We start from the raw sequence: 19,078 nt of genomic DNA on the forward strand, positions 1-19,078 counted from the left end.
TACATTATTCAGGTTGACAGACTTCTTAAAACATATGAGCTTAAATTGAATCGCCTTTTAATAAAATAGCAACAGTTCAAGTTGGTAGATTTTTTTAATTTGATACGATAGTGACACTGATTATGGTAATGTATGTATTCTTTGTATTTTTATTTTGTATGCTCCTATATGGACCCCAGGAAGACTAGCAGCCGCCTTGGCGTCAGCTAATGGGGATCCATTCAATAAACAATAAACAATCTTTCTTTCTTTCTTTAGTTTATTTCGAACATGAACGCACTTACAGCATAATACATCACACAATTTGATATCATTCACTTTACATCATGTCCGAAAAGGAGTAGGAAGAAGCAAAGCTTATTTAATCCTACCCCTTTCCCACTTCAGAGCGTTTACAAATATATACATCCTTTACTGACCTTTTTATAATAGAATGACATCTGTGAATTAGTATATACAACAGTTTTGTAATATGTAATTAATCAATTCAGTCATTATTAACAATAAACAATTATAATGTGAAATATACTTTAAATGTATTTATTTTGCTGAATATTGTATTCACAAATGATCAAAGAAGTCACCTCAAATAAAATAATACTTTAATAAAATGAACAGACATTTTGCTCTGCTTAAAAACTGGACACTAAAAAAAAATTATAAAGTCAGAAATTATTTTATTTTTCCTCTTTCAAATTACTTATGTTTTGTACATCGGATGTTTCTTGTTTATGTTTATTTATTTCTGTTTACAATACTATTGGTTTCAAGTTTGTATATTACTATGTATACTCGATAAAAAAGTTCTAAAAATAATAAAAATACAACGGCATGTTATACATTATATGTTAAGTTATGTGTTAAATGAGGGAATGTGCATTATTTAAATAATTAGCTTTCAATGGCTTAGGAATCAGTGCAACATTTTGTGTACTGTAATAAAAAATTACTGAATAGATGACATTTAATAGCATATGCAGCATTTATTAAACTGTAGACCCTTACATATTTAAGTTTGTTTCAAATGAACTAGAGATTGACCGATTATCGGCGCTGATATTTGGCATTTTGACATATATCGGTATCTGCCTTTTTTATATATGAATATAAATATATATCAGCTGCATCAACTGAGGCCATACCCAGGCCAGCGGAGAAATCATCGGTACTCACTTTTTTAACTCACAAACGTATTTCTTTTTCCACGTTTAATACGTTTTTTTCCTCAAAGGCTGCTCACATCCCTGATTATCCTCGTTTCCACTACTCTGTACTTCTGCACTGACTCCATAGTTGTGGGACGATCTTCGGGCCTGGGATGTGTCAGCGGGCCAGAGCCACTCTCTGGTCCTGGCTGACGGAGACCGTGTGGAGCCTGTCCTGTTGTACTGCGGACAGCAGCAGGAGCCGAGGCGGGAGCCCGGTGAGGCGTCGTGCCAGAGCAAGCGGCCGTGCCAGAGGTCACCCAGCAGGGCGGAGAATTATACAGTCAGACCCACTTTGCTGCCTTTCTGCGTGGAGGTGTGTGGGCGCCAATCACAAAAACGTGTTGACCTTGAATGTGTGGTTTTTGGCAGGCTTGTTTGAATTCCTTGGCTTGCTGGCTTGTTCACCTGTATTGCATAAAATCTGGAAAATCACAGAATATTATGATATATGGTTAGAAAAGAGATTTATTTATTCAGTTTTTATAACCAAGGTATAAACAACTTTTTAAGTTCACATTGCATTAGCAAACTATTACCCTTACCTACTGTCATTTTCACCAATTCTACTCTGTTCTTTTATGTGTTGACTAAAAATGTCTGTGTGCATAGATGGGTTACATCAGCAATGTGTCCAGTGGTGGCCAGAGGTGTGCGCTGCTGGCAAACCGCAACGTCACATGTGTCATCTCAGCCGTCCACGAACTTGCGTTCGTGGAGAGGAAGTTTTACTGCTGGTTGAGCAGCGTCAAGAAGCTGCTTCTCACACCGCTCTACAACAAAGGTGAGTGGACCGCTTTCTGGCTTACACATAAACCGTATGTTCACCATTTCATCGAGTATGTACACTACCGTTCAAAAGTTTGGGGTCACCCAAACAATTTTGTGGAATAGCCTTCATTTCTAAGAACAAGAATAGACTGTCGCGTTTCAGATGAAAGTTCTCTTTTTCTGGCCATTTTGAGCGTTTAATTGACCCCACAAATGTGATGCTCCAGAAACTCAATCTGCTCAAAGGAAGGTCAGTTTTGTAGCTTCTGTAACGAGCTAAACTGTTTTCAGATGTGTGAACATGATTGCACAAGGGTTTTCTAATCATCAATTAGCCTTCTGAGCCAATGAGCAAACACATTGTACCATTAGAACACTGGAGTGATAGTTGCTGGAAATGGGCCTCTATACACCTATGTAGATATTGCACCAAAAACCAGACATTTGCAGCTAGAATAGTCATTTACCACATTAGCAATGTATAGAGTGTATTTCTTTAAAGTTAAGACTAGTTTAAAGTTATCTTCATTGAAAAATAAGGACATTTTAATGTAACTTTTGAACGGTAGTGTAGGTCAGTTCGTATTAGCCACAGTTGGTTTTGGAGACATAAACCGTGATCTGCCACATCACCGATAAGGCCCTCAGTGTAGTGTGTCTCACCCTTTTGGTGCCATACCACTACGGTTGGTACCTCAACAGAGTTGCTAAAAAAACATATACCGTATTTTTTGGACTATAAGGCGCAATTAAAATCCTTTCATTTTCTCAAAACTCGACAGTGCGCCTTATAACCCGGTGCGCCTAATGTACGGAATAATTTTGGTTGTGCTTACCAAATGGTCCGACCCGAGTCTGACACTCTGGATAATCACTGCTAACTGGAGATGTCCGATAATGGCTTTTTTGCCGATATCTGATATTCCGATATTGTCCAACTCTTAATTACCGATTCCGATATCAACCGATACCGATATATACAGTCTTGGAATTAACACATTATTATGCCTAATTTTGTTGTGATGCCCAGCTGGATGTATTAAACAATGTAACAAGGTTTTCCAAAATAAATCAACTCAAGTTATGGAAAAAAATGCCAACATGGCACTGCCATATTTATTATTGAAGTCACAAAGTGCATTATTTTTTTTAACATGCCTCAAAACAGCAGCTTGGAATTTGGGACATGCTCTCCCTGAGAGAGCATGAGGAGATTGAGGTGGGCGGGGTTGAAGGGGGCGGGGTTGAGGTGGGGGAGTAAGGGGCAGCGGGGGAGGGTGTATTGTAGCGTCCCGGAAGAGTTAGTGCTGCAAGGGGTTCTGGGTATTTGTTCTGTTGTGTTACGGTGCGGATGTTCTCCCGAAATGTGTTTGTCATTCTTGTTTGGTGTGGGTTCACAGTGTGGCGCATATTTGTAACAGTGTTAAAGTTGTTTATACGGTCACCCTCAGTGTGACCTGTATGGCTGTTGACCAAGTATGACTTGCATTCTATTGTGTGTGTGAAAAGCCGTAGATAATATGTGACTGGGCCGGCACGCAAAGGAAGTGCCTTTGAGTTTTATTGCCGCTCGGTACTTCTCCCTACGTCCGTGTACACAGCGGCGTTTTGAAAAATCATAAATTTAACTTTTTTAAACCGATACCGATAATTTTCGATATTACATTTTAAAGCATTTATTGGCCGATAATATCGGACATCTCTAATCGCAACAATCCATATTTTCTGTTATTAATGCACAAAACTGGTATCCAAACATGTAAGTGTACAGTAGCTCCTCTCCTCTGAATGCGAGTGCTCCTACAGCAGGTCATTTTTTTTATTGTCATTAAAAGCGTGTTTATGTCCATTTTGTGTCACGCTGTTTAAAAAAGCATAATGTTTCATAAACATGTCTTCAAAGCAAACTAATTGATCCAGTCATATTTAAAAAATGTGAAAATGATCTGTCTGATACACTTAATAAAGATGAAAAATTATATTTATCTGCCGTTAATCGCAATTCATTTCGAATTAACTATGAACAAAATATGATGAATCAAATATTTCAATCGTTTGACCGTCCTAGTTTTAATGTACAAAAACAATGGACTCTTCTTTAAAGACTTATTATAGTAAACTTTAGCTTTTGAGACATGAAAGTGATGATGCACGCTAGTTTTGAGCAACCTTTAAGGTGCAGTATGTGTGTGTTCCCCCACAGAGAGTGCACGGCCCTCCCTTGGCGAGACATGCTCTCGCCTCTTCCTTTCCCTCTGTGGGACCTTTAATCACCTGAGCACCCTGATTGGTCAACACTCAACATGGCTCAGCCGCTCTGTGCACGAGGTGCAATGCCATGACGTCACTTCCCTTCACCTGCTCGTCCACACTCAGCACTTCCTGGACATCTATACTGCGTAAGGTTGACTTACAGGCATTAGATAACAAGTATGGCCACCCACACTTACAGTATCCTTCTAGAATTGCTTGTCCACACTGCAAAAACTGAAATCTAAATAAGATTAAATATCTCAAATAAGGGTGATATTTGCTTATTTTCTGTCTGATAAGATAATTCTTCTCACTAAGCAGATTTTATGTTAGTGTGTTTTACTTGTTTTAAAGGTTTTGGTCCTAAATGATCTCAGTAAGATATTACAGCTTGTTGCTGAGATCTTATGACCTATATTGTGTAAAACATGCTTGAAACTAGAATATCAACTGATGCAAAGCTGTGTCATCAACACTCAGAAGTATAAAACTACTTCTTTTAAAGTAATAATTTCTTACTTTAAGCATGACAAAAAAAAATCATAATTTTAACACAATTGTGTCTCATAATTAAAACAGATGACAGCCAAATGGACTTTGCTGTTTTATTTTCAATGAAACAAGAGAAAAGATGTACTCATATAGTAGTACAGTTGGCACAGTACAGCAAACTGACAGTTAATATTTAAACATTTAACATGTGACATTTCAAACAATTTTGAACCGAAATAGTTCATGCACATTCAGATAAATTCTTCAAAATTACAATAAAAAAAAATTTGACCGGGGGCCGGGCTGTATATATGCGCACTAACTGACTGAAAGAGCACGCACTTGGCGTGATGATGTCATGTTATCGATGGGAGAATGCATTTTTAGACAATATGATTTGCCTGAGCGGCTAGGAGACCCCGAGAGTAACAAGCGGTTGCCTTGTTGCCTTTCCATTAAGAACAATAAATTAGTTTTAGTATAAGTTTGCTGGTTTCAAAAAATGTAATGCCGAGCGCATATCATTATGTCAAGATAATGGCACTAGCATTTACTTCATTTAAGAATATTTTTCAACATATTGAGCAAAAAGGTGTCTTTTTTTTCTACCAAGAAAAGTGCACTTGTTATTAGTGAGAATATACTTATTTTAAGCTATTTTTGAGTTCATTGAGGTTAGCTAATTTTGCTTGTCTTGAGAAGCCGAATTTTCTTGTTCTATTGGCAGATAATTCAAATAAAACACCCCTAATTTTTGTATTTTCTTTCTTGTTTTTGAACACTGACTTTTTGCAGTGCAGTATAATATATGTGAGCTACTTAAAAAACATCAAGCATTTACTGTTGACTTCATGAAATTGACATTTTGATTCTCCCTCTCCATCTAGATATTGTACGACTGTCGGTGACTTCCAGGTCATGGGGGGATTTCAGTCGCTCCATAAACTCTCGCTGTGAGATTCTTTATTTGATTATTAAAAGATTGGGTCACCACACGTGAGGTGTTTGCAGGAAAATATATTGCAATTATGTTTTTGACGAAATACGCTGATTTTCCTTAAAAGTCTCTTTCTGTTTGTTTAGTGAGTTTTTAGGTTCCCAGCAGACCAAACTCGCAGAGCTTGATGAATCTGACCCATCAGTCAGAGGCACGGTGGATCTGGGTTCCTTGTTGTACTGGCCTCTGCAGCACCTCCACCGGTACAGCCAAGTTCTGCTTAAACTGGAAGCCTGCTACGATGTGGTAAGGCCCAAACTCTCCATTCATCTATTCTTCAATTATCTGTTCTTTTCGTAGCGAAACCTTATTCACCTCAAGTGTTCAAAGTTATACTACAGTCGAATGTACAGAAAAATAAATGTATTTTACAGGTAATTTTGTTGAGAATTTGGACAAATAATTTTCTGGTGACGCAAATGTCACCGATTGGGCAGAAAGGCCCTAACGTTCCTACCAAATATGTTATTGTGATGCATGAATGTCTCACTCTATTGTCTCCAAGCTCACAGCAGAGTATCAGTCCCTCCATCTTAGCTGTATGCAGTTTGAAAGCCTCTCTAGGTTTCTGCTGAGAAGGAAGAAGGAGGCAGAAGTCACTTTCCTCTTCTGGAAGACTCATTCTGGAAAAAACACTGTGAGTTTTATATCTATATACAGTGGAACCCCGGTATACAAACTTAATTGGTTCTTGAACGGGGTTCGTAAATCAAAAAGTTTGTTTATTATTGTACAAACCCCGTTTCCATATGAGTTGGGAAATTGTGTTAGATGTAAATATAAACGGAATACAATGATTTGCAAATCATCGTCAACCCATATTCAGTTGAATATGCTACAAAGACAACATATTTGATGTTCAAACTGACAAACTTTTTTTTTTGTTGCAAATAATCATTAACTTTAGAATTTGATGCCAGCAACACGTGACAAAGAAGTTGGGAAAGGTGGCAATAAATACTGATAAAGTTGAGGAATGCTCATCAAACACTTATTTAGAACATCCCACAGGTGTGCAGGCTAAGTGGGAACAGGTGGGTGCCATGATTGGGTATAAAAGTAGATTCCAGTCATTCACAAACAAGGATGGGGCGAGGGTCACCACTTTGTCAACAAATGCGTGAGCAAATTGTTGAACAGTTTAAGAAAAACCTTTCTCAACCAGCTATTGCAAGGAATTTAGGGATTTCACCATCTACGCTCCGTAATATCATCAAAGGGTTCAGAGAATCTGGAGAAATCACTGCACGTAAGCAGCTAAGCCCGTGACCTTCGATCCCTCAGGCTGTACTGCATCAACAAGTGACATCAGTGTGTAAAGGATATCACCCCATGGGCTCAGGAACACTTCAGAAACCCACTGTCAGTAACTACAGTTGGTCGCTACATCTGTAAGTGCAAGTTAAGACTCTCCTATGCAAGGCGAAAACCGTTTATCAACAACACCCAGAAACGCCGTCGGCTTCGCTGAGCCTGAGCTCATCTAAGATGGACTGATACAAAGTGGAAAAGTGTTTTGTGGTCTGACGAGTCCACATTTCAGATTGTTTTTGGAAACTGTGGACGTCGTGTCCTCCCGACCAAAGAGGAAAAGAACCATCCGGATTGTTCTAGGCGCAAAGTTGAAAAGCCAGCATCTGTGATGGTATGGGGTTGTATTAGTGCCCAAGACATGGGTAACTTACACATATGTGAAGGCGCCATTAATGCTGAAAAGTACGTAGGGGTTTTGGAGCAACATATGAAGCCTAAAATACCACAACGGAGACCCCCGGACTGTTGAACAACTTAAGCTGTACATCAAGCAAGAATGGGAAAGAATTCCACCTGAGAAGCTTCAAAAATGTGTCTCCTCAGGTCCCAAACGTTTACTGAGTGTTGTTCAAAGGAAAGGCCATGTAACACAGTGGTGAACATGCCCTTTCCCAACTACTTTGGCACGTGTTGCAGCCATGAAATTCTAAGTTAATTATTATTTGCAAAAAAAAAATAAAGTTTATGAGTTTGAACATCAAATATCTCGTCTTTGTAGTGCATTCAATTGAATATGGGTTGAAAAGGATTTGCAAATCATTGTATTCCGTTTATATTTACATCTAACACAATTTCCCAACTCATATGGAAACGGGGTTTGTATTTGTATGTACTGTATATCAAAGAAACATAACAAGGAGGTGATGGATCAACTTTCTCTTTATTAACAAGCTGGACTGTGCTGTATGTGCTGCTCTGCCAACATGCGCACACACACAGAAGTCTCTTTGGTGCCTTCACAAACGATCAGAAATCACAAAAACAACAATATTGCTACTATTTTCACTTTTTTTTTTTGCCAGACAATATTTTCGGTATACTGGATATCATTTTTACCTAACACGTTTCGACTGTCATCTGCGGCCTTCTTCAGAAGGGTCACCTGACCGCTGTGAGGTGTTGCCTATCAGTGGTTCTTATAGGCGTGACCAACCGTACAGATCTCTCAAGTCTACCTGATTGGCTCTTTATTTTTCAACTCACATGTAAACACATAAGTTACAGCGTCAATTCCGGTCCTTCAACAATAGCTACTTCCTCGGAAAAAATATATATATCTTCACAAATTACTGTACATATAGCATATTATTTGCGCACTTTTGAAGACTCGGCCGCCAAAAATAAATCATCACAACATCCGATTTTGGTGAGCAAAGTCTTTTTTCTGCGGTTGAATTTTCGGTGAATCACTAGTAAATAGTGCGCAAATAGGCTATGTGTAATATATGAAGAAATAGGGATTTTTGATTGTTGTGGCGTATTTTCTTACGTTTTGCGTACATTGCATAATTAGTGCGCAAAATGTAGTATTCATTACTAATTTTCTTGTTTTCATTACCGTATTTTTCGGACTATAAGTCGCAGTTTTTTTCATAGTTTGGCCGTGGGTGCGACTTATACTCAGGAGCGACTTATACTCAGGAGCGACTTATGTGTGAAATTATTAACACATTACCGTAAAATATCAAATACTATTATTTAGCTCATTCACGTAAGAGACTAGACGTATAAGATTTCATGGGATTTAGCGATTAGGAGTGACAGATTGTTTGGTAAACGTATAGCATTTTCTATATGTTATAGTTATTTGAATGACTCTTACCATAATATGTTACGTTAACATACCAGGCACGTTCTCAGTTGGTTATGTATGCGTCATATAACGTACACTTATTCAGCCTGTTGTTCACTATTCTTTATTTATTTTAAATTGCCTTTCAAATGTCTATTCTTGGTGTTGGCTTTTATCAAATAAATTTCCCCCAAAAATGCGACTTATAATCCAGTTCGACTTATATATGTTTTTTTCCTTCTTTATTATGCATTTTCGGCCGGTGCGACTTATACTCCGACTTATAGTCTGAAAAATACGGTACGTTTTACTTCTGTTACTGTAAGTAAGTACGCCTAAATCTGCACTGATTCCGGTAAATAAACAGTAGTCTCATGGGGCTTAGAACATCGCCTGAAACCCGGAAGTGCCCGGATGTGCCTCTAGGTCACGTGATTGCAACCCACCTAGAAAAATAAAATGCAGCTTCACCACTTTAGTCATAATTTTTGCTCTTAACAAACTTCTCTATGACTTTAGCTCCAGACTTCCTCTGTTTGTTTGATCTTGTCATTACTAGGGTTGCAAAGGGGTGGAAAGTTTCCGGTAAATTTCCGGAAACTCTCTGGAAATTTACCACGGGAAGTTACGCTCGGGAAGTTTGGAAATATTGACCATTTTTTTGATTATTCAAAGTTGGACACCGTCCATGGGAATTAATGGGAATATATGGGAATTAATGGGGAATTACAATAATTATGTATTATTAGGCACTTGTCTATTTGTTGCTGCATCTTTGTGGCATTTTTGACGTAGCTCTTTGCACAGTATTTGCAAATGTACGCAGCCTTTCCGCCTACATTGGTTGGGGTGAAATGTCTCCACACATCAGATGGTGTACGTGGCATTATTCTGTTTGTATTTATTGATTCTTGTAAAACACTAATGCAATGCCACACACAGATATAAATAGTCAGCTGAGCAATTGGAGTAGTCTTCAAAAATATTTTACTGATGGACAAATTAATAGAAATAGGCTAGATGAATAAATGAACACTCAATCAGCATGCTAAATCAAACTACATTCTTGTATGACAACAGAATGGCTAGCAGAACAGAAGGCAGAGGAAACTACATGTTTTGATTTAGTATTTTAGGTAAATTCGGATCGCTAACGTTGTTAGCATAAATGAATGGGATTTAACATAGAGAAAATTAGCATCACGGCTAACGGAGAAATATTTTCGGTTCATTATGAGACCGTGGTGGTACATAAACCTAGCTAGCTAGAGATATTGGCCCCAAAATCATTTAACAAGTACAGGAACGTCTAGCTAGCTTGAGTGGAAGTCTGCTGGAGTAGTCTACAGTCATACAGTAACAAGCAATTACACCTCTATTAAACTTAAATACCATAGATCAAATATATTTAGCCCAGTAATATCATCAAAACTTACCTAACTGGATGAAGTCTTTGGGCTCAAATACTCAATAGCCCTGCTGTAGTGTGTAGCATGCTGGGAATTATCTGTGCATGTGATGGATAAATGCACTGCACATGTGATGGAGGAATGCACAGTGCAGGGTTGAAATTCTACTAAATTTGTATTAAATCAGGTTGTTTTAGCTAATAATCATGCTGCAAGATCTAGCATGTTGCATTCAATGTTTATTCCCATTAATTCCCCATTAATTCCCGTTAATTCCCATGGAAAGTTTCCAACTTTGAATATTGCCGTAATTTTGCAACCCTAGTCATTACTGCTACAAGTGGTAGAAGAGTGTATTACAACTGAGTACTGCTGCGGCCCATACAGCCCACAGCTGAGAAAGGTTTTTTTGGCGGCCCTCTAGGGCAGTGTTTTTCAACCTTTTTTGAGCCAAGGCACATTTTTTGCGTTGAAAAAATCCGGAGGCACACGACCAGCAGAAATCATTAAAAAACGAAACTCAGTTGACAGTAAAAAGTCGTCGTCACAAATGTTGGGTATGACTTTAAACCATAACCAAGCATAGCTCTTGTCTTAAATACTGTCACCACCTGTCACATCACGCCGTGACTTATTTTGAGTTTTTTGCTGTTTTCCTGTGTGTAGTGTTTTAGTTCTTGTCTTGCGCTCCTATTTTGGTGGTTTTTCCCTCTTTTTTTGGTAGTTTCATGTCTTCCTTTGAGCAATATTTCCCGCATCTACTTTGTTTTAGCAATCAAGAATATTTCAGTTGTTTTCATCCTTCTTTGTGTGGACATTGTTGATTGTCATGTCATGTTCGGATGTACTTTGTGGACGCCGTCTTTGCTCCACAGTAAGTCTTTGCTGTCGTCCAGCATTCTGTTTTTTATTTACTTTGCAGCCAGTTCAGTTTTAGTTTCGTTCTGCGTAGCCTTCCCTAAGCTTCAATGCCTTTTCTTAGGGGTACTCACCTTTTGTTTATTTTTGGTTTCAACATTAAACACCTTTTTACCTGCACCCTGCCTCCCACTGTTTCCGACATCTACAAAGCAATTATCTACCTGCTGCCACCTACTGATATGGAAGAGTATTACACGGTTACTCTGCTGAGCTCTAGACAGCACCGACACTCAACAACAGCACATCATTTGCAGACTATAATTACTGGTTTGCAAAAATATTTTTAACCCAAATAGGTGAAACTAGATAATCTCCCACGGCACACCAGACAGACTAGTGTGACAGTGGTTGAAAAACACTGCTCTAGGGAGCGTTGGTTAAGAAACACTGTTTTAATGCACAATTTTCTGGTGTATAATTTTTCAGCGCGCATATGGAAGCTATACATCACATTTTTTGAGATGTCAGTCAACCATCTAAAAATCGGGAGGACCCCTGCTGTTGGGAGTGACATGAAAATATGATTTGTTGAAGGTGTCTGTCTTCTACTGCAGCACAAAAGTTGAAACCTTTTGCAGTGGTTCAAAACATTTAGACTAACCGAGTCCAAAAAGGGCGTGACTGTCAACATGTGTCAACCACGACATGCCTGGAGTGAAATGTATTACTGTATTGACTGTATAATATCATACAAACTGCTAAAAACAATGGAGAAAATGCAATATATTACTGAAATATAACCGTGATAAGGTTTTAATGGACAGAAGCTACTCACAGCACTCACATGCCTGATTGTGTATCCTTCAGGAGGGTCTGCGTCTCCCACAGCGTCGGGTTTTATGTGAGAGCAGCAACAGAACTCTGACCCTGCAGGGTGCCGGGCGCTTCTCCAACCACTGGTTCATCCTGTTCAACGATGCCCTGGTTCACATCCAGGTATGCACGTGCAGTCGCAGTACTTTAAAGTCGTGGCAATGGCAGACAGCCTTAAAACCCTTGAACAGCCTTTCATCTAAAAAAGGACTAAGAGTTGCTGAACTTAATAAAAGTTTCATAGTTTACCACTAGTTGTACTACCTGACATAGAAGGGTACCAACCTGCATATAAAAGTGTTTTTTTTTAATCAATATTTGAAAGAGATCTACAAACATGATCATTTCGCCATGTAGGCTAGGGGGGGTCTTCTTGATGATGCAACATCCTGTTTGCAGGGTATTTCTTATCTTCACAATAAAAGTCCAACATTTTTAGATGTGCCATCCTGACATTTGACAACATACATATTGTTTTTTAGCTACCTTAACAGCTTGAAAATGGTTATTTCCACAATTTGTTTTCTCCGAAAGTTTTCAAATATTCAATTAGTGTGTAATATTTTAACCGAAGTTCATTGGTATTAAAGTACCATTTTTAAAAGTCCTTATAGTGCGTTAATTTGTGCAGACAGGTGTGCCACCTGACATTTTGGGTGCTAGAGCAGTCGAAATACAAAACATATATATTGTGTACATTATTAGAATGCAGTGAAACCTTATTCAAACTCAATTTTAAAGAGTAAATTTACACACGATTATATCATTCAAAAAATAAATAATGCACTTGGACACAGAACTGTGCATGCCATCGACCCTTGCATGGTTTATTAATTACAAATATGGTGAATGATGCTGTTTGGACTTAGTTCATTACTAAAAATATCATGGACTTATGGTGGTAATATTTAATTTAACCCTTGTGCAACCTTAAGATTTACTATATACACACTTACTCTTAGGATCCAAAAGGGACCCACCCATAAAAGTGTCATAAATCAGAAATTATTAATTTTTTTTTTTTACTTTCGGCGCTTGGAATTTTTTTGGAACTTTATTCTATGTATTAATGTAACTTTTTAAAATAATTTTCTGTTTTTTTCTGTTTTTGTTTTTATTATGGGAAAATGCGAAAAAAATGCAATATATCTAAATAATATTTGCGGAATGGTATATTTGAGGTTCTAGCTTTAAATAGTTTGTCATGTTCACAATAGAAACATGTTTCATTTGCACGATGAAATAATTGTTTGTTGTCCACACTTGTGCTGATTACAGTAAAAAACAACAATGTAATTTATTTAAAAAAAAAGAAACATTTAAGATATATGTAAAAAGAAATACATAAAAATATTACACCCAAAAAAATATATATATGATATATATATATATATAGATATATGTCTTATATATAAATTTTTGTACATATTTTTATTTATTGTTATATATATCTTAAATGTTAGTTTTTCATATTATTTCATTCTTTACTGTACTCGGCACAAGTGTGGAAAACCAAAAATTATATACATGTTAAATATTTTATATTATACATATGTATAATATATATATATATATATATATATATATATATATATATATATATATATATATATATATATATATATATATATATATATATATATATATATATATATATATATACATACACACATATAAATATATATATATATATATATATATATATATTTAAAAAAACAAAATATATATATATATATATATATATATATATATATATATACATACACACATATAAATATATATATATATATATATATATATATATATATATATTTAAAAAAACAAAATATATATATATATATATACACATATAATATACATTTGTATAATATAATATATATATATATATATATATATATATATATATATATATATATGTATATATATATATATATATATATATATATATATATATATATATATATATATATATATGTATACACACACACACACACGCACATATATGTATATACATAATATATTCAAATTAATTTAAACAAGTACAAAAAAAGGTTGGATATTTACCTTAAATAGGTTAATTTATGACTACATTGATTTTTGAGACAGTGGACAAGTAGACAAAAAATATATTTTTTACAGTGACTACTGAGCTACAATGAGAGAAAGCAGGACCTAGTTAAGTTTGAGTTCACACAAGTCTTTATATATATGTACATATATATATATATATATATATATATATATATATATATATATATATATATATATATATATATATATATATATATATATATATATACACAATCTGCCATGTTATGTATAACTGCCTAAGATCATTTTAATTGCATTTCAGGGGTTTAATGGCAATTTAACCAATTTACGCTCATCAAAGCTCTGAGAATTGTGCTCATTGTTTTCCGGCACAATCTCCCGGTTAGGGATACAATTACACCTAACAATATTTTCTTGTTTTTCTATAGGTAAGAATGAGATTTATTCAATGTTCATGTAATATACCAAGATTAATAGAAACATAGCAGTTATAATAGGAGTTAATGGGGCTAACGGAGTTCTTCTTATTTTCTTATTCCATTCTAACAACGTTGCAATCAAAAACACAATGCAATTTATTTGAAAAAAACAAAAATATGACTAAAGGAAAACATGCAATGCCTGTTGTGGGCCCTCGGGTTGCACAAGGGTTGGGCTGTAAAATCACATGGTGTCTCAGTCTTCCATCTCAATTCCAACATGATGCATTGTGTCCATGTCATTGTCTTTCATTCACTCAGCGCTCCATTCCCTCTCAGAGCCTTGTAAGTACACGTGACACGAGCTAACCAAATCCTATGCAGCAGCAGCATGGGTGGGCTTGCGGATGTTCACGCTCACATGGGAAGATGATTCACTCATCTTAAAAAAAGGTCTGCATGTTATGTTAAATGGAGCGTTGACCTAAAACCACTGCATTTTTGTGCTGGAGCCAGTGTGGCCTGGAGGGCTGCTTAACACCGCTGCACAGTCTAACCATTTCTTTATTTTATTTTAGCTTTTTTTTTTACACTTACCAGCCACCATATTCAATACCACCTGTGTGAAGTTGGCCCCCCTTATCATTGCAAATATTAAAATAACACTGCGCTGTAAAAAATGTTGTTAAACTTTGTTAGTTATTCTAACATACATTTTCTGATTAGTGATGTCATCAGCCCCCCCCCCATGCCCCCGCCTTGTCAAAATCTCTCCAAACTTGTCGCATTTGTTTGTGCTACATTTGTGCTGCAAAATGTTTTTGTCTAACTATTGAAGTAGAGATGTCCGATAATATCGGACTGCCGATATTATCGGCCGATAAATGCTTTAAAATGTAATATCGGAAATTATCGGTATCTGTTTCAAAAAGTAAAATGTATGTCTTTTTAAAACGGCGCTGTGTACACGGACGTAGGGAGAAGTACAGAACGCCAATAAACCTTAAAGGCACTGCCTTTGCGTGCCGGCCCAATCACATAATATCTACGGCTTTCCACACACACAAGTGAATGCAATGCATACTTGGTCAACAGCCATACAGGTCACACTGAGGGTCGCCGTATAAACAACTTTAACACTGTTACAAATATGCGCCACACTGTGAACCCACACCAAACAAGAATGACAAACACATTTCGGGAGAACGTCCGCACCGTAACACAACATAAACACAATAGAACAAATACCCAGAACCCCTTGCAGCACTAATTCTTCCGGGACGCTACAATATACACCCCCCGCCCACCTAAACCTCCTCAATGCTCTCTCAGGGAGAGCATGTCCCAAATTCCAAGCTGCTGTTTTGAGGCATGTTAAAAAAAAATAATGCACTTTGTGACTTCAATAATAAATATGGCAGTGCCATGTTGGCATTTTTTTCCCATAACTTGAGTTGATTTATTTTGGAAAACCTTGTTACATTGTTTAATGCATCCAGCGGGGCATCACAACAAAATTAGACATAATAATGTGTTAATTCCACGACTGTATATATCGGTATCGGTTGATATCGGAATCGGTAATTAAGAGTTAGACAATATCAGAATATTGGATATCGGCAAAAAAGCCATTATGGGACATCTCTATATTGAAGTGTTTATGTTATTAACTAATATTATTGATAACTCCTTGTCAAATTTGTCCCATTCGTTTGTGCTACGTTTGTGCTGCAAAACGTTTATGGGGCTGGTTATGAATCATAAAATGTAAATAACAAAAAAAACAACTCTAATTTTACGCATAAAATTGTTGCAGCACAAACGATTGGGACAAATTTGGGTAGATTTTGACAAGGTGGGGGTGCTGGTTATGAATCATAAAACATGATAACTACAATAGTTAACAAAAAAATTGTTGCAGCACAAAAGTAGCACAAACAAACGGGATACGTTTGGGGAGATTTTGATATAGTTATGAATCATGACAGGTTAATTACGCGGTAATAACATAAACAGCATTAAACGTTAACATAAAAACTAATTGACACATTTGCAGCACAAATGTAGCACAAAGGAATGGAATAAGTTTGGGGAGATTTTGACAAGGTTTGGGGGGGTGAAAAGGGGGCTGGTTATGAATTATAAAACAATAACATGAAAACTGTAATAGTTAACAAAAAAATTGTTGCAGCACAAACCAGCACAAAAGTAGGACAAACAAATGGGACAAGTTTGGGGAGATTTTTACATAGTTGGTGGGGCTGTTATGAATCATAACAGGTTAATTACACGGTAATAACATAAAGTTGATTTGATTTGATTTAATAACAAAAAAAAAAGCATGAAACGTTAGTAACATAAAAACTATAATAGACACAAACTATTAGTAGGACAAACGAATGGGACAAGTTTGGGGAGATTTTGACAAGGTGGGGGGCTGTTATGAATCATAATAGGTTAATTACACGGTTATTAACATAAAAACTAATAGACACAAATTGTTTGCAGCACAAATGTAGCACAAAGGAATGGGACAAGTTTGGGGAGATTTTGATATAGTTGGGGGGTCTTGTTATGAATCATAACTGGTTAATTACACGGTAATAACATAAAAAGCATGAAACATTAGTAACATAAAAAACTATAATACGCAGCACAAACAAATGGGACACATTTGGGGAGATTTTGACAAGATGGGGGTTGGGGAGGGCCCTGGTTATGAATCATAAAACGTTAATAACATGAAAATTATGATAGTTAACAAAAAATATTTGCAGCACAAAAGTAGGACAAACGAATGGGACCAGTTTGGGGAGATTTTGATATAGTTGGGGGGCTGTTAACTTGTTAATTACACGGTAATAACATAAAAAGCATTAAATGTTAGTAACATAAAAAGTATAATAGACACAAAATATGTGCAGCACAAATGTAGCACCAAGGAAGGGGATAAGTCTGGGGAGATTTTAACAATGTGGGGGAGGAGGGACTGTTTATTAATCATAAAACATTAATAACATGAAAACTATAATAGTTAACAAAGAAAATATTAGCAGCACAGATGTAGCACAAACGAATGGGACAAGTTTGGGGGGGATTTCGACAAGGTGGGGGGCTGTTATGAATCATAACAGGTTAATTACAAGGTTATTAACATAACTATAATAGACACAAACTATTTGCAGCACAAATGTAACACAAAGGAATTGGACAAGTTTGGGGATATTTTGACAAGGTGGGGGTCTGGGTGGGCTGGTTATGAGTCATAAAAGGTTAACATGAAGGTGGGGGTGCTGGTTATGAATCATAAAAAGTTAATAATATGAAAATGACGCTAAAAAGTATAATAGACACAACATTTTTGCAGCACAAATGTAGCACAAACAAACATTTTGACAAGATGGGGGTTGGGGTTATGAATCATAAAAGGTTAACATGAAGATGGTGGTGCTGGTTATGAATCATAAAACGTTAATAACATGAAAATGATATTTAACAAAAAATATTTGCAGCACAAAAGTAGGACAAACGAATGGGACAAGTTTGGAGAGATTTTGATATAGTTGGGGGGGCTGTTATGAATCATAACAGGTTAATTACACAGTAATAACATAAAAAGCATGAAACGTTAGTGACATAAAAAGTATAATAGACACAAAATATTTGCAGCACAAATGCAGCACAAACGGATGGGACAAGTTTGGGGAGATTTTGACAAGATGGGGGTTGGGGAGGGCCCTGGTTATGAATCATAAAACGTTAATAACATGAAAATTATGATAGTTAACAAAAAATATTTGCAGCACAAAAGTAGGACAAACAAATGGGACAAGTTTAGGGAGATTGTTATATAGTTGGGGGGCTGTTATGAATCATAACAGGTTAATTACACGGTAATAACATAAAAAGCATGAAACGTTAGTAACATAAAAAAGTATAATAGACACAAAATATGTGCAGCACAAATGTAGCACCAAGGAAGGGGATAAGTCTGGGGAGATTTTGACAATGTGGGGGAGGAGGGGCTGTTTATGAGTCATAAAACATTAATAACATGAAAACTATAATAGTTAACAAAGAAAATATTAGCAGCACAGATGTAGCACAAACGAATGGGACAAGTTTGGGGGGGATTTCGACAAGGTGGGGGGCTGTTATGAATCATAACAGGTTAATTACGCTGTAATAACATAAAAAGCATTCATGTTAATAACATAAAAAGTATAATAGACACAAACTATTAGTAGCACAAATGTAGCACAAACAAATGGGACAAGTTTGGGGAGATTTTGATATAGTTGGGGGGCTTGATATGAATCATAACTGGTTAATTACACGGTAATAACATTAAAAGCATTAATGTTAATAACATAAAAAGTATAATAGACACAAACCATTTGCAGCACAAACTAATGTGACAAGCTTGAGAAGATTTTGAAAAGGTGGGGGGGCTGGTTATGAATCATAAACCGTTAATAACATAAAAACTATCCTACAGAAAAAATGTTGCAGCACAAACAAATGGGACACGTTTTGGATTACGTCATTAATCAGAATATTTATTTTAAAAAATAACTTTAAAACCTTAATGGCACAAACAAAAGGTTTTATACCACTAATGTATGTTATTTTGCAATGAG

The 19,078-nt window shown here is 36.2% G+C and overlaps 2 protein-coding genes across 6 annotated transcripts in view; one reads left to right on the forward strand and one right to left on the reverse strand.

The window, feature by feature from the left end:
- LOC133663222 (frizzled-7-like) overlaps nucleotides 1–19,078 on the reverse strand; it is a 791,936-nt gene that overhangs the window by 77,895 nt on the left and 694,963 nt on the right. The window lies entirely within an intron of this gene.
- LOC133663215 (alsin-like) overlaps nucleotides 1–19,078 on the forward strand; it is a 111,180-nt gene that overhangs the window by 35,318 nt on the left and 56,784 nt on the right. For 4 of the 5 annotated variants that reach the window (XM_062067516.1, XM_062067513.1, XM_062067518.1 and 1 more), the window contains 8 exons: nucleotides 1,294–1,521; nucleotides 1,818–1,989; nucleotides 4,180–4,375; nucleotides 5,609–5,674; nucleotides 5,805–5,964; nucleotides 6,224–6,355; nucleotides 11,962–12,090; nucleotides 14,760–14,783. In XM_062067516.1, coding sequence (XP_061923500.1) covers nucleotides 1,294–1,521; nucleotides 1,818–1,989; nucleotides 4,180–4,375; nucleotides 5,609–5,674; nucleotides 5,805–5,964; nucleotides 6,224–6,355; nucleotides 11,962–12,090; nucleotides 14,760–14,783 — 1,107 coding nt within the window. The remainder of the gene's footprint in view (nucleotides 1–1,293; nucleotides 1,522–1,817; nucleotides 1,990–4,179; nucleotides 4,376–5,608; nucleotides 5,675–5,804; nucleotides 5,965–6,223; nucleotides 6,356–11,961; nucleotides 12,091–14,759; nucleotides 14,784–19,078) is intronic. The other variant, XM_062067517.1, reaches the window with a different exon arrangement.

The sequence above is a fragment of the Entelurus aequoreus genome, linkage group LG13 (assembly GCF_033978785.1).
Source record: "Entelurus aequoreus isolate RoL-2023_Sb linkage group LG13, RoL_Eaeq_v1.1, whole genome shotgun sequence".
In the NCBI taxonomy this organism is placed as follows: Eukaryota; Metazoa; Chordata; class Actinopteri; order Syngnathiformes; family Syngnathidae; genus Entelurus; species Entelurus aequoreus.